Genomic DNA, 24,131 nt, shown 5'->3' on the forward strand with positions numbered 1-24,131 from the left:
TCTCAGTGGTGTAGTGGTTAAGGCAGTTCGCTGCCAACACTGAGGTCCCGGGTTCAATCCCCGGAGGTGACTGATATTTGAGGACACTCAAATATCAGTCATCATGACTGTGGATGACTGTGCCACTCCAATACCCTGACCCTTCGAGGTTACAGGGTGCGGGAGGGACATAGTCACCCAGTAAGTAATCCGTCTGCACTGTTCGACTGGGTTGTGAAAAATCGGTAATCACTCGTAGTGTGCGCGACTGCCAGCGCTACCTATCAGTGTAGATTGCAACAACATAGTCCAACTCGGTGGAGGCATGGCCGTGCTCCGAAAGCAGAGACAAGAGACCCTCCACTGGCCTCCTAGCGACAGGTGGAAGATTTTACTTTCGGGATTCAACAGTTCCTTATGGACAATTATTAGGGAGCAACAGTCATCACCTCAATTGACCTGTTGACCTACCTACATGGTCAATGATGAGCTTCGGGTGACGTCATGAGCCAAACAAGTTTCGCAAACTTCGGCCATTTTCGACTTGTTTGCAAAACGAAACTGCCAACACGTTGTTAAACATCAACCATGTAGGTAAGTCAACAGTAGAATGCTGAAGTCCCGAAAGTGAAAGCTTCCACAATGGCCAAGATACTAGTGGAGGGTCTCTTGTCTCTGTCCGAAAGTCCGTGCTCTGCAGCGTCTGCCACAGTCTTTGATAAGACCTTCCGTTGGCTATCAGACGGCCGCTGAGCCTTGCGGGAATGTAGATGATACTCAATGTGTCAATAGTACGACGATATGTTAAGGAGTACGGTCCAACCTCGGGGTGCACGACGGCAGTTGCCAGTTGCCTTGGCCCCTTGAGGGCGCCTCGCCGGCCAGCCCGGCCTTACTTACTTACTTACTTACTTACTTACTTACTAAGGAAGAACGCCGCACATTCCTTAGCACAATTCCTTAGCACAATTCCTTAGCGCAATTCCTTAGCACAGCAAGAAGAACGCCGTATGAACATGCAGGAGTTACCAAATTTCCCGTAGTAAAACATGTATTTTTGATGACACCCATGCGTATTTTTCCTTAAAATTTTCAGATATTTTAGACTGAATTGCGTACAAAATTGTTAGAAAATAATGGGAAAAAAATATTCACAATTTTCCCGGTAAGTTCGGTTTTTATCGAGGGAAACTTGGCAACGTCTGAGAGCTCTTGCGGCGTTCTTCCTTACCACGGAAGCAGGTCTCAAAGGGTGCAAATGTGACAACTCTGAACCGTAGCGCGGATTTGTATACTACCGTGCTATGGAAGAACGCCGTATGAACATTTGAAACTTGCCAAATTTCCACCCGTACAATGTTCGTTTTTAAGGAAAGTTATGAATACTTTTCCTAGTTTTCAGATCTTTTAGATTAAAGTGCGAACAAAATCGTCTGCAATTTTCGAGGAAAATTATTTACCATTTTCACAGTAAATTTATTCTTCATTGAAGGAGACATGGCAACGTCTGGATGCGCATGCGGCGTTTTTTTTTAGGATGGCAGTATACGTCATCGTATTTTCCGGGTCCTTTTGCACGCGCCACGATACTTGCGTTTTTGCCCCTGTTTTCCCGCATTTTTGCCGGTCACGAAGATCAGAACCTGTTGCTTGCATTTAGTTTTGAAAATGCGAGGAAGTATCGCGGTATCCTGCGCCCTCCTCGTCTTCAGCTTGTTCTTAATTTGTGGAGGTGAGTTCCATACGCTTTCTGCTTTCTGTACATGTGAAAATGGGTCACTAAACCTTGTTTATTTTATTTAATATTCTGAAAGTACTAAGTGAGTAGATAATGTGGTGATTTTTTCGCATTTTTATGGAGTCAAAATTGTGGAGAAACCCGCTTTTGAAAAATTCAAAAAGTGGAAGACATTTCAAACGCACCCGAATGGCGGGAAACTAACGGTGGTGATGTACTGCGGTAGTCAAATCGCAACCTCCTCTCATTTTCCTCTGATGTTTGTTAAAACAAAACGTGGTAGATGACGTCATTTCATTAGCCTTGCTTTTCGAAGGGCCATATCTCCGTTAATATTAAGAGCAGAAACTTGGTGTTTGCACTCAACTTATTATTTTTTTGCCGTTTTATAATCCGAAAATATCAAAGCCCACTTCTGTGACCAGCGAAACTGATCTATTAAATTAGAGAAATTTTATTGGGCGCATGACCCTTTCTAAATTCTCTCTAAACCGCCCTCGTTTCCTGCTATTTTCTAACTGCCTACTCCACTTCAAGCCGATGGTAATGGTAATGGTAAAACTAATGGTAATGGCAAAACTATTATATTAAACTATTGGAAATTTTAAATCTATTTGGACGCATATTGAGGTTTCCATGACGCAGATTTTCCACCAATTTCCGCGGAAAAATTACGTTTTCTTTTTTACTTTCAGCCTGAGATACTATAAATATGTTGCATTCAACTCATCATGATGAAATTTTAACTTTAATTGGACACATTTTGAAAGGTTAAACTTCCTATTTTCTCGCCTTTTCTTATTTTCCGTCTCGTCTTTTTTTCTTTTCTTTCCTGCATTTTTGTTTTCGAGGGAGGGGGAGCTTAACTGCCGTACTAAGAAGAACGCCGTACGAACATTCGAGAGTTGCCAAATTTCCCTTGATAAAACATGAATTTTTGACAACATTCATGCATATTTTCTCTGAAAATTTCAGATATTTTCGATTAATTTGCGCGCAAAATTGTCTGAAAATTTTTGAAAGTAATACTTGCGATTTTCCAGTAAATTCGGTTTTATCAGAGGAAACTTGGCAACGTCTGAAGGCTCATACGGCGTTCTTCCTTAGCACGGCAGTTAAGGCCCCAAGGCTCCCTTCCCCATGGAAACGTGGCTGCTTCTAACGATGTCCTCTTGATTTTAGAGGCAAAAAGGAAGTGCCCGATCGTAGCCAAGGTGTGGAAGGTGACGATAACGCAGACGTGTGATAGCCACTGCCAGGCTCGCTACGGGACCGTGGAACTGCCCGACGAGGGAGAGATCCCCGTCACGAACGGGAGGTGCTTGTTCTGGATCTGCTGGTGCGTCGCCAACAAAAAGCTCAATCTCAGCAGGAGCGAGAAAGCCTTTTTCATAGCCAGCGGCCTTATCAAGCAGAAGCGTAAACTCGTAAATGCGATAAAGAGTAGAAGGGGCGTAAAACTTCGAGTCCTTCGTTCGAGCAGGTCCCGATCAGGATCAGGTGAGAATTCGTTGTCTGTCTAGTCTGCCGTGATAGCGAAGAGAGCCGCAAGTGCAAAATTTTCGAAATCGATTTTCCTTTAAAATTCGTCTAAACTCTGTTAGATAAAATTAATGAGACAGCTAAAGCAGCAAAATTCATCCTAATTTAATGAAAACGCGACGTATGAAAAAGCCGCAAGTGCACAAAAGATGACATAGTTTTTTTCAAGATAGCCGTGGTAGGTGCATGAGAGCCAATGAAAACAGTGCTTTCAAGAGGAATGCCTAATTTATTAATAATTTTAACTCCCGCCGCCACGCCGTGCTGACCGCACTGTGTTTAGCGCAATGCGTGAAGTATTCATGCAGTCTTATAGGCGCTATAAGTTTCATGCCAACCGCCGCGCCGAGGGCCACCATTGCTCTTTGCGCCACTCTGCTCAAGGTCAAATTCCGTGTTTGGTTTCTCCCTTAACTCGACTAATTAAAGGTGTCGTCTCTTGTATCACCGAAAGACGACAACATTAGAAATTGATATACTTTTATTCTTAGGAAATGAGAGATTTTTTCGCCTTTTCTCGTTCGTAATTTATTTACTGAATCCGATTTTTTCTTCTTTTTTTTGATACCTACATTGAAAAAGATTGCAAAATTTGCCGCCCCCTACATTTTGCCGCCACGGGCCGCGGCTCATGTGGCCACCCCTTAATCCGGCCCTGCTCCGATTTGCGTAATCTTTATTCCCGTTTGTGACATCCACAAACCGCGTTGTCTCAACTCTCTCCATGAAGGGACTTTAGTTCCTTTTAGAGTACCTGTATAGGGAGAGTACCGACAGATCGGTTCATGGAGGGCTTAGGGCCAAAAGTGCAGCCACCCTTCTAACCAACTTCTAACGCACAAAATTTCACTGCCAGTCTGCAGATTCCAATTCTAACCAAGATGGCCAAGAATGTACAGAAATGAGCGTTCTTCCGCGAAATTGAGTAAATGTATGCAAAAAACTGAGTCAAACACGTGCTTAATAAAGGACGGTTCGTAACAATAGTATCAGTGAATCGCTCTGGATAATTGAAATTCATAGGTTGGCTGCCCTTTTGGGCCCTAACTTTATTCGCGGAGGCATCGGTGAAGGCCTGATGGACTTTCGGAGTTTCAGATCTGTCGGTACTCTCCCTATACAGGTACTCTAGTTCCTTTTAGCAGAAATACGTCCAACTAATTAATTTTAAAATGAATCTTGCAGGCGCGTCTAAGGATGGGACGTTCGTTCTGGCGGAGGAGTTTCCAGGGGGCACTTCATCGGACACGAAGGACGACGCTGTCAAAAAGGCTCAAAAGTTACTCAAAGAATCCTCGACGAGCGACGGTCACGTGAAGAACTCCGAAAATCCTCAGGCAGTTCTAGAGAGAGCAGCAAGCTCAGGAGGAAGCCAGTCCCCCGGTCATCTGGAGAGGACTCCGAGTTCGGGGGTCACACCACCCGCGAAGCACCTGGAAGAGGCGCAGAGTATGCAATCGTCCGTATCGCGTCTGGAAACGGCGCCGACCGTGGCAAAGACGGAGACGGCGCTACCAAGATCAGGGAGTCGCTCTGGCGCTAAGCACGGTGACTTTGTTGTACACAATCATGTCCATCTTGAGGGTTATGCGGAACCCCCAGTTCTTAATAGATTATTCGGTAAGTTCAAGATTCAAGATTTAAGATTCAAGATATTTATTGCGTCCAGGGCCGGATTTACCTATGGTGCATCGGTGCAGCTGCACAGGGCGCCAGGTTTTGTGGGGCGCCAGATTTTGGGTTTTTTTCCCCCAAACTCTGCAAAAAATTGAGAATTACGTCGAAAGTTCAGAAACTCTGATTGTTGATTGATCGTATTGCGTTCCATCTTTTAAATGACCTGACCCTAGACTTAAAGGGTCAAACTTTCTCTTAGTTTCGTAGTTACAGTAACAGGAACAGGTACCTGTTTTGGTTTCTGCCTCAGAATCATTCACTGACTCGAAAAAGAGCTAGTTAGAGTTAGCACGTTGTAACCAAAGAAGACCGTCGGGTTGGGAAATGTGCGGGCGGGGGTGGGGGGACGTGCGAGGGGGGCGCCTCGAAAATTTCTGCACAGGGCGCCAAAAACGTGAATCCGTCCCTGATTGCGTCGAATAGAACACATAGAATGTTGTGATACAATTACACAATCCCTAGTAGCAATGGCTCTTCTAAAAGTTCTACAAAAATTCTTGATTGGTTAACGAGTTTTTAGGCTTCATGGTGCTCTTACGGCCGTACATAAACAAAGAAGATGGCGAACCGCCGTAACATTGATAAGAATCTAAAATTTGACAAAAATTTCAATTATACGGCAGTAACAATTTAAACTAGTTATCTACGAATAACACATGAAAAACACATGAAAACACTGTTAAATCGCCTTTATCACAGGAGGATGTAAGATGTGCATAACCTCAAATTTGCTTGCTGATAATGGCCATTTTGTTTGTTTATTTACGGCCGTAAGAGCATCGTGTCAGCCTATTTTCTCGCGACCAATGAAAAGCCGGCACAGAAATGGCCATACTCTGTCTATAAAGGTATACTCTAGGTATAAAGGGACTCTACGTAGAACTGCCTGTGCTCGTTCGAATACTGCTACGATGAACTGATTCCATGTTTTACGATTGTTTCAGGCTGCAAAATGAAGAGCAGTCCCGAAGCGGATTTAGAATGCAATCGGAGATGTGTACTCGAATGGGGGAAATACGAATACCCTATAACAGAATATAAAATGATAAAGGGCATGGAAACTAAAATAGTAAGACAAGTTATACTGCCAATTGCGTCGGGTCGTTGCAACAAGGTGCGTTTGTGTGTTTGCTCCGTTCACGAAGATATGCATCAAAAACTTATCAACTGGGATGGCGGCCCCGAGATCGAAGGTCATTCGAACTGGGTTTGTGAGAAAATAAACAAATTGTACAGGCCGCTGCTCGGAAACGGCAGGAATATATGCTTGGTGGTGAACGAAACCGATTTTCGAAGAAAAAAAAGATGGGGATTCTTTTGACGACGGATGATAGTTTGAACCTAGTTGGTAGTGTTAATTAAAATCTGTATTCGCTAAATGAACTTTTAGGTTTGATGGCCATCTCCAGTTGCTTCCCTTAGGTAGTTTTTATCCAAGAATTCTACAGGGTGTACCAAAAGTCCGTCCCACCCCTGCTAACTTTTGAACGAATGGAGCTAGGGTAATGAAACTTTGGGAATGTTCCTATCTCAAAGGGGACCATCTTTTGGGGGGGTCAAATTTTGGTCCCCCCTCAGGGGGGGCGCGGGGGCCCCCAACTTTTTTTTTCAAATGGCAACCCCTATCTTGTGATACCTCATTCGAAGAGCATAAAAAACTAAGAATTTTGGCGCAAACGCAGATCAATATCTTAATTTTTGACCGAGTTATGATAGGTCAAAGGTCAAATTTGACCTATTTTCAAAAAATCATAACTCCGGTTCAAATTATCGTAGAGAAAAAAATAAAACGGGAAAATTTACCAAATTGTGTCCGCTTTTCAGTAAAAATTGCAGAAATCACTTCGCTGTAATTTAAAGGGGGGCTCGGACCCCCAAATACGTCAATTCAAAGGTCATTCAATTTTCCCGCGAAAAAAGGCAATTTCCCTAGATTTGCCTCCACATTATCTCAGTAAGGTCAAAATTAGTTCAACATTACGTTGGCAAGTCCCCAAATTTCGGGAAAAGTTTTAAAAAAAAACGAAATTTAAGGTGATTAAATTTGACCGTTTAAATTTAGTTTTTTTTTAAAACTTTTCCCGAAATTTGGGGACTTGCCAACGTAATGTTGAACTAATTTTGACCTTACTGAGATAATGTGGAGGCAAATCTAGGGGAAATTGCCTTTTTTCGCGGAAAATTGAATGACCTTGAATTGACGTATTTGGGGGTCCGAGCCCCCCCTTTAAATTACAGCGAAGTGATTTCTGCAATTTTTACTGAAAAGCGGACACAATTTGGTAAATTTTCCCGTTTTATTTTTTTCTCTACGATAATTTGAACCGGAGTTATGATTTTTTGAAAATAGGTCAAATTTGACCTTTGACCTATCATAACTCGGTCAAAAATTAAGATATTGATCTGCGGTTTGCGCCAAAATTCTTAGTTTTTTATGCTCTTTCGAATGAGGTATCACAAGATAGGGGTTGCCATTTGAAAAAAAAAGTTGGGGGCCCCCGCGCCCCCCCTGAGGGGGGACCAAAATTTTGACCCCCCCAAAAGATGGTCCCCTTTGAGATAGGAACATTCCCAAAGTTTCATTACCTGAGCTCCATTCGTTCAAAAGTTAGCAGGGGTGGGACGGACTTTTGGTACACCCTGTATATTGCCACTTGTACTTAACCAAGTAGCAGTGATCGCAGTAAATAGCGATTTTATCGGTTGGTTATCGCGATTAGGTATATCGGTGGCAATATATCGAGATATTATCGTATTAAAAATTGAAATATATGGCGATTAAATCGCTGCACATCGCACTTTTTTGTTCGATAAAATCGTGATCAATTTTTGTCGATAAAATCGGATTAAATCGCCATTTATCGCGATTTTTATTTCGAAAATATCGCGAAAAATTGCCTGGCGATGAAATAGCGATTTTATCCCCATAAAATCGAGGATAATCGCGCTTAGATGTTAATGATCCTAGCAATTTTATCGCCGATAAAATTGCAATAGATCCCAAGTTTTCCGTTGAAAATTCTACTTGGGTAGCGTTAATTAAAATCTGTATTAGCTAAATAAACTTTTCGGTTTGATGGCCATCTCCAGTTTCTTCCCTTAGTTTTTATCCAAGAATTCTATCTTGCCACTTGTACTAACCGGCGTGGGTTTGGGTTTGGCCAGCCATCTGCCTTTTTCCTAGTCATTTTTGGCTAATCTTTATTTATGGTAAACTTAAGTGATTTTTTGGTTACATTTTATTTAGTATCATAAAACCACATAAATCCCATTAATCATGTCTTATTATACTTATCAGTTTCAAGATTACATGTGTTAAGTATTAATTTTCGGTCAAATGAGACTTAAGTGAAAATCGGATTTTACGACATCCCTTATGGCGACATATATCGGTCATAACGACGTGCGAATTGGTCTTGGTCGTACCCGTGATTGGCTTCTCATTGACTCAGTGTATTTGTGCATCAGTTAATTATAACGACAATCGGATACTGCGACCAAAACAGGCCGGTCTCTAGAGGGTCGTTGTCCCCGATTTCCACTGTACATGATGCACCACTAGAAAAGGTAGAAATAAGCATTCTGATACATGTTTCTTGACCAGAATTTCACGTAGAACACTATTCGCGCAACGAAAATTACTGAAACTAACTCCTGACGAAAATATTAACGTTCTTATTTCACATTGGTTACGGGGAATTTGAACTGCTCGCTCACAAAAACCTCAAATGGGTGATTTCACGATAACAGGAATAGTTAAAATGTGAAATACCTGAGAAATAAAAGTGCACCAATTTTAACAGGATTTCATTACCTCATTCTAAAGGTATTAAACTTCCTTTTTTCCAGCTTTGGCACGCTCTATTTTGATTCAGTGCAAAGTTAAAGTGATTGATAAACAAGCCATTGAATCAGGTATCAGCGCTTCCGCGGGACTGCTGGAGGTCCACGCAAACATGGCGGCCCTGCCAAATTGTGTCGGTTACGTAACAGACACAGCGTAACCGACACTCAAAAATGTGAGATTAAAGATGATACAAAAGATGAAACTTGGCAATTCTTGAGTTATGAGGTGGAATTAATGCTGCCTTAAAAGTTTTCTAAACTTTGGAGACTTCGTTTTAGTTTAATACTATTAAATTGAGGTTTTTGCGTAGTGAGGAATTAGTGCTACACACGTAAAAATCACTGGTTTTCATAATAATTTAAGTTTTCATTGTAAAAAAAACTGACTTATCAGTAATGGTTTTGTCAAGAAGACTTCAGCGAACAATTTGATGGCAGTTTTGAAACTCCTGACTCCATCTGGCGAGATAAACACTGCACTTAATACAACTGCAAAAATTTGCTGCCAAATGTGGCGACACCTCTTTCTTATGACTTTTCTCGCTCAATAATAAACATTTCAGTTCAAACTGGCAATTTTCTTGAACACTAGAGTCTCTTTTCAGCAAATATTGCCAAAGAGTTCATGATCAGTACTGATATGTTACCGCAAATTGCTCTTTTGCTTCAAAATCGGGGTTGGCGACGCGTAACCGACCGGACATTTTCGGCCTTTAAAGTCTCATATTATTAAATATAATAATAATTCATCATATTTTTTAGCATGGATAGGTTAAGGGACATCATTCCTATTGATTAATTAATTTGGTTTTCAATCGTTTTGCCCTATGTCGTTCATAACCCACGGCGACACGACTATTCCTATTATCGTGAAATCACCCCAAAACTCTACGTGAGTCAAATCGCACACTACAACGGTTTCAGCAAGCTTCTCAATCGAGCAATGTTCATTTCCCACCATGTGTTGTTCAAACTATAAGCAATTTGCTACAGCTGAGCCAAAGCGTAAAGATTGAGGTTGCCAGATTTTTATATTGCAGAGACTGTCATGATAACGCCTAGCGCGCGATGTGAATTGAGCATTGAGTTTTCATGAGCGGGTGGTTTGAATTCACGCATCAAGAATCATTGAATATCTTCGTAAGTAAAGAGTTGATTTCGGTAATTTTCTTTGTGCGCATCGTGTTTTGCGTGAAACATTGATTGAGGATGACTATTTTCTGAGAGGAAATTTGGCAACTCTCGAATGTTCATACGGCGTTTTTCCTTAGCACGGCAGCAGAATGCATCCTCCTACCACGTTACGCCTGTTAACTCTCTATGGCATGAATTAAGTTTGGATCTCAGATTCCGCGAGACACTTATCTATTTTGTAGCGTGCATAAAAATTATGGGAATCCAATTTTTTTTTCAAAATTTACAATTTTTGGGAATCAGACATTCAAAATAGAGAAGACTAATGAAAATTTGCAAAGTGCAATGTGCAATGTGCAATGTGCAATTTGCAAAGTGCAATGCCACAGAGAAAAGGTTCAATTTTTAAAAACCCAAAAAATATATTGTTACGAATTCGTAATGCTATGCCATGGAGGGCTAAAGTGATCACACACGTTAATTGCTTCATAGTAGTTTTAAGTTCACTTCAGTGTTAAAAATAAGAGATGGAGACAACCAAAAAAACCATTTAAAGTGGGGAAAAAATAAAGCACTTGCATAACTGTTTCACGGCTAAAAGGGATGAAAATATAACAAAAGTTGACCCTCGGAGAGCATTCCAAAGTTAGAGAATAATGAATTTCTAATAATTTAAGAAAAACGTAAAAAAAAAAAAAAAAAAACGCCGGAGCCATAGTTACCGTTAAAATCGGTTGATCTCAAATCCTTTTGACGTGAATAATACAAGTTGTGCCTCGCAATTTTGATCCGATGCTCGTACGAGTTTCAAAAAGACTGCATCAAAAACTGGAAATCAACATCATTGACTCCAAAACGACTTTTATAGGTACACCACTGAGCACTGAGCATGGCCGGATTTACCTACTTGCCGCCCATGGGCCGCCTGTATTTTGCCGCCCTCTTCTCATTCATTTTGAAACATCAATAAAAACCATCAAGTGAACGTGCCGAGGGGGGGGGGGGTGCATAAGACGCGTTTAATCGTGTTGGACACATTTTTTGCGTAAGCCCTGTCAACGCTACTACATGTAGCAAGAGTTCACGGAACTTCGCGCGAAAGTTCAGTTCCGTAAACCTATCTCAGTATGGACAAGGCCTTTCATTTGTGAGAAATGAACTAAAAAATTAAGAAAGAACAAACATCAATGTGGTTTAATAATTTAAACTTCCGCCGCCGTGCCGCGCTGACCACACTGTGATTGGCGTAATGCGTGAAGTATTCATGTAGTCTTGTAGGCACTGTGCGTTTCACGCCGCGCCGACCGCTGTTGACCGTACTGTGATTGGCGCAATGCGTGAAGTATTCATGTAGTCTTATAGGCACTGTGCGTTTCACGCCGCGCCGACCGCTATTGACCGTACTGTGTTTGACGCAATGCGTGCAGTATTCATGCAGTCTCGTAGGCGCTAATATGTGTCACATGCCGACCGCCGCGCCGATAGGACTTCTCCTTTTTATCTCAAGTCCTCGTCATCATTTCTCTTTGCGCCGCGCCGCTCCAGGCCAAATTACGTGTTTGGTTTCTCACTTAACACAACTAATTAAAGGTGCGCAGTCTTTTGTATCACCGAAATACGACAAAATTAGAAATTAATAAACTCTCAGGAAATGAGAGATTTTGTCACCTTTTCTTGTTTGTAATTTTATTCTGAATCCGATTTTTTTGTACCTGCATTTAAAAAAATTGCAAAATTTGCCGCCCCCTAATTTTGCCGCCATGGGCCGCGGCCCATGTGGCCACTCCCTTAATCCGGCCCTGGCACTGAGCAGTGCTCTTTTGCATAACCTGGCTGGCAAAAATTACAGTACTTCTTCAGTACCTTTCCGAAAATGTAATTACCTCAGAAGCATAAAAATTAAGTACTTTTTCGGTACCTTTAAGTTGATTGTTGATTTGAGTTCCTATTTTTTAGTTATATATGTAATACTTCCCGCTTATTTCTTTTTAATTCGCTCTAAAAATTATCCCTTTGCTTAGTACAATCCTAGCTTGAGCACACTTAAACCACCCGGCCAAAACTGCAATAACGGCAAAGGAAAATCGACAAGGACAACGTGGAGGCTCATTAATATTCCATCGCATTGCTAAGGCGCAATGATACGACTATTCGTACTCTCTGGAATGCTAGAGGTATCACGCCACAATTGAAGGCGCTTTTGAAACTGCCAACTTTCCATATCGGGATTTTTGGGTCACGTAAACAGGGTGTCTACTAAAACTGGCTGGCGAATATTAAGTACTTTTACAGGACTTTTCAAAAAATCCAGTACCTCATAAGCAGAAAAATCCAGTGCTTTAACGTGAAATTTTGTTTTCACAATCGATATAAGTGAATTTTAGAAGCTGACAAAATTTTGATACCGACTTTCAAAGTTTACGTGTGAATGCCGTTGACGTACACGTGTGATTTTTAAGGTGAATTTCACATTGATTTTACTGGAAAGGAGAACTAAAAGAGTGTGCCCTAACTCGCTCATTTTAACTTTCGAATGTCGTTACCTAATCAACGTGAAATTCACCTTAAAAATCAACACGTCAACGTCATTCACGCGTAAACTTTGCAAGTTGGTGTCAAAATTTTGTTAGTTTCTTAAAATCACTCATATCGATGGTAAAAACAAAATTTTAGGTACGTAAAACTTGTGTGTGATACTTGCTGAAATGTGACCGAATCTGTCCATGAAAATTTTCCTCAATCTTTTGCAAACACTTAAAATCACATTTTTAACAACCTCAGGATTTTCATCTTTGTACTTCAGGACTAACATCTCTTTTAACTTTCGAGATTTTAGGGTCAAATTTGCGCCATAATTTCTAGATTTTTTCCGCCGTGCATACGCAAAATGGGAAAATTTTCTCCCAAGGAAACAGGGCCGGATTTACTTACTTGCCGCCCTTAGGCCGCCTGTATTTTGCCGCCCCCTTCTCACTCGTTTTGAAACATCAATAAAAACCATCAAATGAACGTGCCGGAGGGGGAGGAGTGCATAAGACGCGTTTACTCGAGTTGGATACATTATTTGCGAAAGCACTGCCAACACTACTAGCAAAAGTTCATGGAACTTGGCGCGAAAGTTAAGTTCCGTGAACCTCCAAGGCCTCCCATGTATATGAAACAAACGAACAAATTATGAGAGAACAAACATAAATGTGGTTCAATAATTTTAACTTCTGCCGCCACGCTGACCGCACCGTGTATGGCACAGTGCGTGAAGTATCTCTACAGTCTTGTATGCGCTATGCGGTTCACGCCGACTGCTGCTGCACGCACTGTCTTCGACGCAATGCGTGAAGTATTCATGCAGTCTTGTAGGCGCTAATATGTGTTACATGCCGACCGCCGCGCCGCGGGTTTCTCCTTTTCATCTCAAGTTCTCGTCATCATTACATTGCTCTCTGCGCCGCATCTTTCCAGGCCAAATTCCGTGCTCGGTTTCTCTATAAGTCTTAACTCGACTAATTAAATGTGCTATCTATTGTATCACAGAAAGACGACAAAATTAGAGATATACTCTCAGGAAATGAGAGATTTTGTCACCGTTTCTCGTTTGTAATTTTTTTCTGAATCCAATTTTTCGTTATAGCTAGGTACATAAAAAAAATTGCAAAATTTGCCGTCATGGGCTGCGGCCCATTTGGCCACCCCCAAAATCCGGCCCTGCTAGGAAAATAACGTCCTTCTTCACACGTACGGTCACTTTACTCATGTAGAATGATAAGAAATGTGTGGAAGTAGATCATAGGTGTGATCCTCTCCTCATCAAATGGTAGCTCTCGTAGATGCACCTCCTACGCAGTTCCATCTATAAGCGTCCGTACAAGTTATACTTGAAGGCGCACTGTATTGCTGCACGGTATATCGATGGCGTAAGTTGGCAATCACATATCTCGGTTTGCGACGTTGCAGACTTCCTGTCATACTTTATTTTTTGAATGGAAAACTACTCGACGGTAATGCTTTAAAACTCCCGTGATTTTCCATCTCTGTGCGATGAAAATTCTACATAAACTTCAAGGAATGATGACATTTGTTCTCCTTTAAAAAAATAACATAGAGGCGGAGATTTCCAGACACCGCAAACGAGATATGTGATTGCGGACTTACGCCGTCGATATTCTCTCCCATTTACACGAATGGACTTTGTTTCTAAAAAAACGATCGAAATTCACTCGACATGTCAAATGCCTCTGAGGGGCTAAAATAAATTCTTTCCATTCGTAGAGCTGATCGCTAGGAGGAATTAGCACCTGAAGCCGCACCCTTAAGCGCTCAATGATGCAGAGAATTACATTTAATGAGCCATCACGCCAATTTTAAAGGACCACACCACAGTTGAAAATGATTTCAACATCACGATCTGAGGCTTGTTTCAAAGCTTCGAGGGTCTAGTTTTTGAGGAGAAAAGTTTGTGGCCTTAAAAACAATGCGCTAAACAACAGGGTCAAAATTATGAAAAAAAGGCCGGCCAAAATATAATTAATAACAAAGAGGCAACGTAGCTAAGGCAAATAAAAATTATTTTTTCTAGTTCAATGACTCAAAATTACAGTATTTTTACGCTAAATCTAACGCCAAAAAAAACTGCGATAGATTTTACTGTTTAGAGGTTTTGAGCATTCAAAATATTGAACTTTGACAACCCCTCCCCCCCCCCTTATGTTCTTCGGGGTGTAGAGCAAAAAACCGACCATTTTAAGACTCTTCAGTTGATTCTCTATCTGCCCCTGTAATATTGCACGAATCGCCCAGGGGGCCAGAAACGCTGATTTTCAGTGGTGTTCCTCACGACGTTTTTAACTCTTCTTATTTGACAGCCAATGCAACAAAGGTGAAGCAACCAATTCAGAGGGAACATAGGCTAATAACAAAGCTGTGTTCTTCAGAATAAATAAAACTAATTTATTTTTTGATTTACTATGTATTTACAAAAATAATTATTTATAGACAAACAAATACAAATGTGCCCAATTTTTAAATTTTTTTTTATTTTTCAATTTTTTAAAAACTACTTAATTTAATCAGTATGAACAAATTTAAAAATTGACATTATCTAATATAGATAAAAACACATTTAATTACAAAGATTTCAATTATTTTCCTAGACTAAACCTATAAGATTACTTACAGATGGACACATGTACAGGTGGAAAATGTTTAAATAAATTAGAAAACCTAATGATTGGAGAAGACAGGGCAGGAAACAGATGAGAGCCATGTATTTACAACAGTTATAAAAAAAATTATAAGGAGGGAGTAAATCACAACCTGAAAATATTGAAGTTGGTGTAAAAATAGTTACTTGACAGGATGGGGGGAAAAAAAAGAAAAAAAAAATGTGTGACCATCCTGTTATAATTTTCAAGATATAATCCACTGATATGCTTCATGCAGTAAATACGCTTTAGATAGAATATACCAAGGGGGTAGAAGGGCGCCCGGCGAACTTAAAATGAAGTGAGTGACTGAAAATATTGGTAAGAACTTGAAAACATTAATTTTGCTTGGCTAAAACGATTATCGTCCACAAATTAGTATTTAAAATTGCCGTGTAATACTTTTCCAGATGTAGAAGAGGAAAGACCGTAAAGACGTTCTCTCAACGTAATTTGCCAATTGAAAAAATAAGTTAAGAATTCTTACTAAGTTTACCTGTGGTCTTGATATCGTCACCTTCTGGCTACAATATCACAAGTGCCACTTACGCTTCCATGCTATGTTGCTCGATTTCTCAATATCGTTTGAAATTTTCTTCAAAACTTTCACACATATTTTAATGAATGTTTCAGGGATTAATTGTGATGACAAGAGGAGAATTAGGTATTTTTGAATGATTCTATTTTATTAGATTCTCCCTAAAAATTAGACAAGTTTGGAAAGTTAGGCGACAAAGGGTCTTAGCACAAATGGCATTTGTGATATTTTGGCCCGAAAGTGACAATATAGACTGGCAAATATCCTATTGCTGTAAAATGATTTTAAACTTTTTGCTTTTTTGTACAACTAAAACTAAAAATGAAATAGGGATACTACTTTCAACATCCTTAATTGTCATTCAACTATTTCAGCTTTCCGAGTTAGCCAGATAGCACACGGGCTTTGATTGGGACTCCACTCCTACTTCCTCTTGACATTTACAGAGAAAAAAATTATTCATTCCTTTACTTTACTAAATTTGAAATTCACTTTAGACCTTCGCTCTGATATACCAAGAATGATCTTCTAGGTCGAAAATCTACAACTTTCAAACGAAAAATTCCAACACAATTGCAAACAGTTAGGCAGATACATCTGGAATTTTTAAATCATAGGAAATATTAATGAAAGTACATTCACAATTTTTTTTTATTTTGTCTCTTCTTGTTTGACTATACTGATGCGGTGTTTCGGTAGAGTAATGGACCACTAGACAAGGTACGAATTTAAGCATTCTGATGCATGTTTCTCAACTAGAATTTCACTTAAAACACGATTCTTGCATCAAAAATTACTGAAATCAACTCCTAACTAAGATATTAACGTTTTCATTTTACATTGGTTACAGGAATTTTGAATTGCCCGGTCACAAGAAACTCAATACTCTACATGAGTCAAATCACAAACTACAACGGTTTTGGTAGGCTTCTCGATCAAACATTGTTCATTCCCCACCCTCCATTGTTCAAGGAGTAAACAATTTGATGTAGCTGAGCCAAAGCATCAATATTGAGGTTGCCAGATTTTCATATCGCAGAGGGTGTCATGGTAATTTTTAGTGTGCGATTTATCTTGGTTAGGAGTCAATTTCAGTAATTTTCACTGTACGAATCGTGTTTTACGTTAAATTTTGGTTGAGACTGCTTAACTTCGTACCTTGTCTAGTGGTCTATTGTAGAGTAGACATCACAAATTTTTATTGAGACTAAAGCAGAAACCGGTCGGACTGCCGAAATTATTCTTCTCACACGCCGGAATTGACCTTCAAGTATGAAAACATAGAGCCATGTGTTTTATTTGGTGTTCATAAATATAACATGACTGGTCATTGGTTATCGAATCCACAAGAAAATACTACATTTAATTTTTTGGGGTAGAAAAAAACCACAGCAATAATGGCTGAGAAAATCAATACACGTTTTAGCGGGAAATTCATAATAATACTAGGATGTAAACATGCTGCACATGCAGTAAAAACAAATAGTAAATAGACTGCAAGTTGAATAACAATCGTAACAGTAATTTCTGATATTTAACACAATTATAGAAATTGACAAACAGACCGGCATTATCACAGAGAATTCTTGTCTCAGGATAAAAATGTGTCAGCAAAGGGTACTGAATAATTGGTACAGCAAAAAAAATTATTTTTTTTTTTTTTGTCAAAGAAGGTGACTGACCTGGAGCAGGTTGATCAAAAATAGGTTCCTAATTATGAGTTTTACTTGAATTATAGAATAAGTCACTTTGCCAATGCACTGGCCATTTTTACTTTTGTGATGAGTTTCACTGTAATTGAAGAATCATCCCAAAGATTTTCACTTGAACTAAAGAATTCTGCCAATGAGTTTCACTTGAACTAAAGAATTCTGCGAATGAGTTTCACTTGAATTAAAGAATTATCCGAATGAATTTCACTTGAAATGAAGAATAATCCAAATGAGTTTCACTTGAACTAAAGAATTCTGCCAATGAGTTTCACTTGAACTAAAGAATTCTGCGAATGAGTTTCACTTGAATTAAAGAATTATCCGAATGAATTTCACTTGAAGTAAAGAATAATCCAAATGAGTTTCACTTGAAGTAAAGAATCATTCAAATGGGTTCCACTTGAATTAAAGAGTGATCCAATTTGCACCTACATTGGACATTTACCCCTTGATAAGTTTCATTTGAATTTTAAAATTAGACAGTCAGCTCCTGCATTGGCCATTTCTGCCTTTGTGAAAATTTTCACTTAAATACAATAATGAGACAATTTGCTGTAACAAGGGCCTTTTTTTAAGATGGGTGTCACTTGATTAGTAGAATAAGCACATTTGCTGCAGCATTGGCCATTTAAATGTAGATCATGAGTTTCACTTGAATTATAAAATGAGGCAGTACGACTCCTTTCTTTTCTTTATTTATTTTGGTGTAAATCATATTCTATCAGGGACACACAGTCATTAGAAAATATAGAGAAAACCAACAGTATGGACACATAGACGTTTCAAACTTTCCGGGATTGGGGCCGAAAGGAATCTAATTAAACAGACTCACTTTTTAGTCCCTTGAATATTGGTGGCACCGCTAGGATTCAAACCCAAAACCTACTAATAGGAGATCCTTATTGGAGTCAGATACGCTATTTTGTGGGACAACTGGCCAGAATTATTCTTCTTGAATTTACAAAAGAAGAATCAGAAGCTATCACTGTGACACTAATTCAATAAAAATTTGATTTTTTTAAAAAAAAAGATATGAAAAAAAATCTGTACGTTTTACTCTTGCTGATTAAAAATTAATCAAAAAAGAGTATTGAATAATCATAATTGATACTTCCCTTTTGAGTGCTCTATGCAAGGAAAGATAATTGAGAGTGCAGTGTTTTGATCAAAAAAGCAAAAATGGGAAAAAAATAGAAATAAATAACAAACAAAAAACTCAAAAACTAGAGAAGGAAGAAGGAACATACAAAAAACCTGAACTGAACAGACAAAATATTGTGCTCAGGATACAATGCGGATGAAATTTGAGTTGAAAGGCGATAAAATGAGCATCCGTTGATATAGATACATAAAAAACCACAGCTGTTGAGTTCATTTGAAAGTTACGGTTCTTGATAAGCTGCATCAACCTTTTACAATAAACAATTATTACAGTCTTCTCGTTAGAGGAATTAGATTTAGTTTAGACTTTCTTAGTTAATGAGTTTGATATCTGTTCAATGCAGGTTTTCACGAACAAAATATTCAGTGACGGAATAATACATATGTACAGAGTAACGTTAATGAGATTATGTCGACCCCTGCAGGTAAAAACTGCATTAGGCCCTTACAATAATTACAAAACATGAGACCACAGTTAGTTCCGTATATTCCCACCAAATAGGTTCATGTGAGAAAAAGTAAGCACAAGATTACAAATACTGTTCAATACTTTTTTTTCCTACATGATTTACTAGTCAAACAACCTCTTGAAGCCTTTTTCAATGGACTAATAGACACAATACGAATTGAAGCATTCTGATCTATACTTCCTTTGCAAAATTTCTTGTAAAACACGATCTGTGGAATAAAACTTACTGGCATTAGCTCCTAACCAAGCTATTAAGGTTTGTATTTTGCATTAATTATGAAAAATTTGAATTTTCATGTACAAGAGTGTTCCTTATACATTCATACCTACATACATAGATAGACTATTGACACTTCGGCTCAGCTGCTGAACGTTTTTAACACTTAGAACGAAACAAGGTGGGGGAGGAGCACTGTTAAATGAGAAACCTTCAAAAATTATTGTAGTGCACGAGTGGATTCAAGTAGACTCTAGTTTTATTTAAGTGAGCAGCAAATTCAAATGTTTCATGACTGGAACTACAAATCGCATTTTACGTAAAGTTTTGAAGAGGACAACACTTGTGTCACAACAATAAAATTATATAAGTGGTCCATTAATTTGCTTCGCGCTCAATTCTTCTTTATATCTAGGGTAGCGGCTATATGCCCTGTTGTTAAGCTATACTTATGATTTATTTGTATAACATTTGATGATGAACCCTGGTAAAAAGAAGAAATTTCTTTAAGGTAATTTTGCATTAATACCTTTTCCTATTTAGATACCTAGATAGGTGTACACAAACAATCAAAGAGTCACATAGCCCATGAAGCACTCATTAGAAACAAGAACAAAATTGTCTCAACAACCACTGATAATTTATCAAAAAATATTTTCTGAAATGTATCTTTCCATATTTAATCTGTTGCTTTTCAAAATGTTTTGATTGTTTTCAACATTCCAATAATCATAATGAATCAATTTATTATTAGAAATAATAAATTGACTTGATGTTGAGGAACTAGGAACAAGGCTACAGAAACTTATAATACAATAGGTACAACAAAGATAAACATCAGTTAAACGAGAATGAATCCAATCTCTAAAAAACAATAAACCGTTAAGGCAAAGACACTGTGATGTAAAATAAATACCGATTCACTTAGAAAAGATGAGGCTGATGGAACCTCAACGATTATCTAAGATCAGATTAAATTAAACGTTCGATTTCAAATTAATTCTAACACCAAATAAGCGAGATGAAAGAAAAGCGCAAAGTAATGCAACAAGCCATTTTGATTTTTGCTAAAATTGATTGCAGCTGCAATATAAAATGACTAAGAGAGTAACACTAAGGAACTTTGGGTGACAATTCAAAAATCTCAAACCGGAAAGAAAAAAGACTGCAATATCATATTATTAAGGAAGGCAAAAAATTGCTTATCTTTAGTTGAATGTTCAAATGTGACAACTGCAAAAAAAAAATTCCCTTTTTAAAAATTATTCAATGTAAAAGAGGGACATGATATGAGTATAATAGAAAGAAAGCAAAAAAGATTGGCCATTTTTAGCAAATTTAGAGGCATTCTCACTTTGACCATGAATTGGGAACAGATCAAGAGGTAGATTCTAGTTTTCGCCACAAAAAATATAATTTATCTTTTCCTTTTTACTAATAAGAACGATGAGGAGAAACTGGTTTTGTAGCAGTGCCTTGCGCTACTATCATTAATAAGGAGATTTGACTAAAGAGTCAATAAAGACAATCATAATTCAGGCGAATCTTCAGCACTTTGAAAGAATGATGCGATAGACGATCAATTGATTGATCATTCAGGATCATTCAATCAGGACGGACTCATAACGCTATTTCGAAATGTTTCTCCAGCAAACCTTGTATACTAATAAGTGACGGACTGCAGCAAGATGTGGTGCTCGGAGATTTTGGAAAAAATGTCCGTAAGTCCAGAAAATATCAGTTGATCAATCGACTATTTAATCATTCTCTGAAGTGCTGAGGATCTATCTCAACAAAATTAATTCAAAAGAGAGTTTCAACCAATATTATGCAGTTAAAAACCATGGAAAGGTTTTGATCTTAGACTTGTTTGATGACATGTACTGCCTTAAAAAAATACAGGGATCGGAAAATTGTTTCACAACTCCGCAAAACTTCATTAATGGCGCTTGCTGATAAACTTAAAACAAATAGATAGTACCATCAATATGTCAAGTCTACAGTACCGACATCTTGGTGTATTTATAGAGTTTAGCCTACGTCAACACAATGACATCGGTTTCTTGATGACATTAGTTCACTTCAGCCCAAAATCTTCAGACAGAAAATATCAGTATACTAAATCTAAGATTGAAACGATTCTTTTAAAATTCATGCACCTACTTGTCAACCATCATTTTAAAATCGACTTAGAGTGAATGAGGCAGTGGCAAGGAATTATTGCGGGATTGTAATATTTCTCATGCATGACATTTTGTGAAAAAACCAAGAAAATCATGAAAAAGTTTCATTTGCTAGGGTTGAAAACAAACTGGGAAAATTCCTGGAAGCTTACTTTGCTATGTTCTTTCAGAAATTGGGTTGAAAAAAATGGGTGCCACCGACCCATTACACTTATCTTATCATATCTCGACAAATTGCTAAGATTTTAAGACTAAGAAAATCATAAATACAAAAGACAAAGCTCTGAAAGCCCAGAGAGCCAAAATCAGTCATAGCTTTGATAGCTCTAAGTTTTTATCAGAGGAAAATAGATACTTGAGGAAGAGGAAAAAATTCTGAAAAGAAACACCTGAGATGTTGGGATTTGTGGAATTTTTGTAGCAGTTCCAAGTTTGGCCTAGATCACTATCAGACAAGCAACATACTCAATGCAGCCCTAACAAAAAACTATGGCTGCACACAGAGTATTTTATAGTATTCCTAGGAAAAGCTAAAGATTCACCTTAATGCCAAGATTTAAACCTTGGTTTCAAACTTAGGTTTTCATTGAAGTGAGGTTCAGAGGTTCACATAAACATAGATAGTTTGATTTTTAAAAGAGGTCACTGACATTAAGACAAGTATTCTCCGGAAAAAAGGTGGCAATAATTATGTTAGAAGTTGTTTTCATTGCCACAAATTGACTACAGAAACTATGTAGGAAGTAACCTGTGCTTTGGCTGCAAAGAATTTGAATAATAGTCTAGCAAAACCTCATACAGTAATACATCAATTATCCGCTTATCACTTGTCCAGTTCTTTAGTTATTCGACGTGTCAAATTATGCAATATTTTGCTTGTTTTTTCTTCATTGTGTTCAATTTTCTTCGTTTTTTCCGTACATATTTTATGCAGCTTGATGTGTTGCATTATCGATTAACCACCATTTTAGTTATTCTGCAAGGATATCTGCCACAATTCATCAGATGGTCAATTTACGGTATTTCGTAATAAAAGTAAACATCTTATATGCTGAAAAATACAAAAATCGGCGCTATCAAGGGAAGACCTACTCTTTCTTGATCAGAATTTAGGTCCGTTTAACTACTACAAAGGAATTTGCCTTAACAACATTTGTTAACTAGCATGAAGAAAAATTAGAAAAAATTCCTATATCACTACCGAACAAGATCTGTACAAAGGAACAATTAAAAAATAACCAAAAGATCGTAAAACTTTATACAAAAACGCTCGTAACAAAATTTCTACACATAATGTCTTCGTCAGTTACTTCTTCACTCTACAAATATTCGAATAAGAAACTTGAAGTCCGTCAATGCGAAAGAATACATAATTATGACTAGCACGAGAGAAGGGGAGAGAAAAACAAACAGAGAAAAGCTAAAACCCATTAGCTTAGACCGCGTAGAGACATTGCGCAATTCAAGTCAAACTGATTTGAAACTTAAATAAATTTCATGAAATTTTCTCTTGATATTTTCTAATGTCGTTTTGAATCTTTGAAAGCATCGACTTGCTTTGCTTGAGGTTTTCACGTAATCAAGGCTGTTCCCTTGATTCAATGATATTAAGAGAAACGGCAGAATAAATTTCAATGATCAGGGCACATCACATAATCTGCTTGCATGATACCGGTCAATTACAAGATTATAATAATAAAATATGTTGGACGTTTAGGCATTAACGCTGTTATTATAAAGATGAAATTAAAATTGATTTACATACTTTATTTTCATTCCTTTTCTTTTAAGTGATGGAAAGAAAGTATACTAAAAAATACAATTAACGCCATAACCGCAGTATTATACCTACAGCCTTATTGATAAAAATCCAAGCTATTTCATTATTATAAATATCGCTGATCAGCGCCAATTCCTTTAAGTACAAGAATAACGTTAAAAAGGGAACAGTCAGAAGTCTGACTGTAATTGCACTTATTTTATGTTGGTTTCAAAGATTGAGGGCTCTACTTCAAAATATACTTATAAAATGAAATGAATGCTGCATGCATTAAATAGAAAATTTCACAATCCTTTAGAAAAATTCAAGCAATAATTAGAGATTTCCATTTACTATGATTCAGAGTCAGGTTTTACAGAAATATGAAAGAAAGGGGGGGGGGGAGGAATTTGCCTATTGATTTCTAAAATCACTCAAGATTCGTCAAGAAAGCCATGTTAGAGGAAAGACGTTCTTTTAGGACCCGAACGCATCAAAAGTTAATTTGACATCTTCACGAGTAAAATTTTCGACTGAGAGAGGGCACTGAAGCCTCTTAAGGTCAATTTGAGATAACTTGAACAATTTCCCTCAGCGGCCGCAAATCTGAACATGATGCGAGACAACATGAACGAGAAAGAAAAAAAACAGATAAAATGCCGAATACGATCACATACGAGTCAGGACGGGAGGATGGAACGGACAGCTTCGTCGGTGGCAGGATCCGAGCTGTCCTTCTGCAGGTTGAGTATGCTGTCGATGGCACTTTGTACTTGCGCGTTGATCTCGTCGTCATCTGGACAGTGTTTCTTGGACACGACTTCACTGCCAGGCTCACCATCTTCACGATCTCGCTTCACCCCGGTCGTGACTGTCTCGGAACCGCTTGGAGGGTTTTGAGGATTTCCAGTGTCCTCTGTGAATGATTAATCAATTTTAATTAGAAAGCTAACTTAATAATATGAACATGGTAATTTA

General features: G+C 38.3%; 2 protein-coding genes across 4 annotated transcripts in view; one reads left to right on the forward strand and one right to left on the reverse strand.

The window, feature by feature from the left end:
• The first annotated feature begins 1,572 nt into the window (after positions 1 to 1,572).
• Positions 1,573 to 6,462, forward strand: LOC109037681 (uncharacterized). The gene is made up of 4 exons (XM_019052457.2): positions 1,573 to 1,711; positions 2,900 to 3,217; positions 4,445 to 4,879; positions 5,881 to 6,462. The coding sequence occupies exons 1-4, from the start codon at positions 1,648 to 1,650 to the stop codon at positions 6,255 to 6,257; spliced, it is 1,194 nt and encodes a 397-aa protein (XP_018908002.2). The 5' UTR covers positions 1,573 to 1,647; the 3' UTR covers positions 6,258 to 6,462.
• A 10,836-nt stretch (positions 6,463 to 17,298) lies between these two features.
• The window catches only part of LOC109037812 (uncharacterized), a 36,210-nt gene continuing 29,377 nt past the window's right edge, over positions 17,299 to 24,131 (reverse strand). For all 3 annotated transcript variants that reach the window (XM_019052645.2, XM_019052638.2, XM_019052649.2), the window contains exon 19: positions 17,299 to 24,069. In XM_019052645.2, the coding sequence (XP_018908190.2) occupies positions 23,834 to 24,069 (236 nt within the window). In that variant the 3' untranslated portion in view covers positions 17,299 to 23,833. The remainder of the gene's footprint in view (positions 24,070 to 24,131) is intronic.

This window comes from Bemisia tabaci, chromosome 10 (assembly GCF_918797505.1).
Source record: "Bemisia tabaci chromosome 10, PGI_BMITA_v3".
In the NCBI taxonomy this organism is placed as follows: domain Eukaryota; kingdom Metazoa; phylum Arthropoda; class Insecta; order Hemiptera; family Aleyrodidae; genus Bemisia; species Bemisia tabaci.

Excerpts from the sequence above, each read along its gene's own strand:
- LOC109037681 (XM_019052457.2), top strand. The coding sequence starts at position 1,648 with ATGCGAGGAAGTATCGCGGTATCCTGCGCCCTCCTCGTCTTCAGCTTG. Across the intron at positions 3,218-4,444 it reads CAGGTCCCGATCAGGATCAG|GCGCGTCTAAGGATGGGACG; the intron begins GTGAGAATTCGT and ends TGAATCTTGCAG. Across the intron at positions 4,880-5,880 it reads AGTTCTTAATAGATTATTCG|GCTGCAAAATGAAGAGCAGT; the intron begins GTAAGTTCAAGA and ends CGATTGTTTCAG.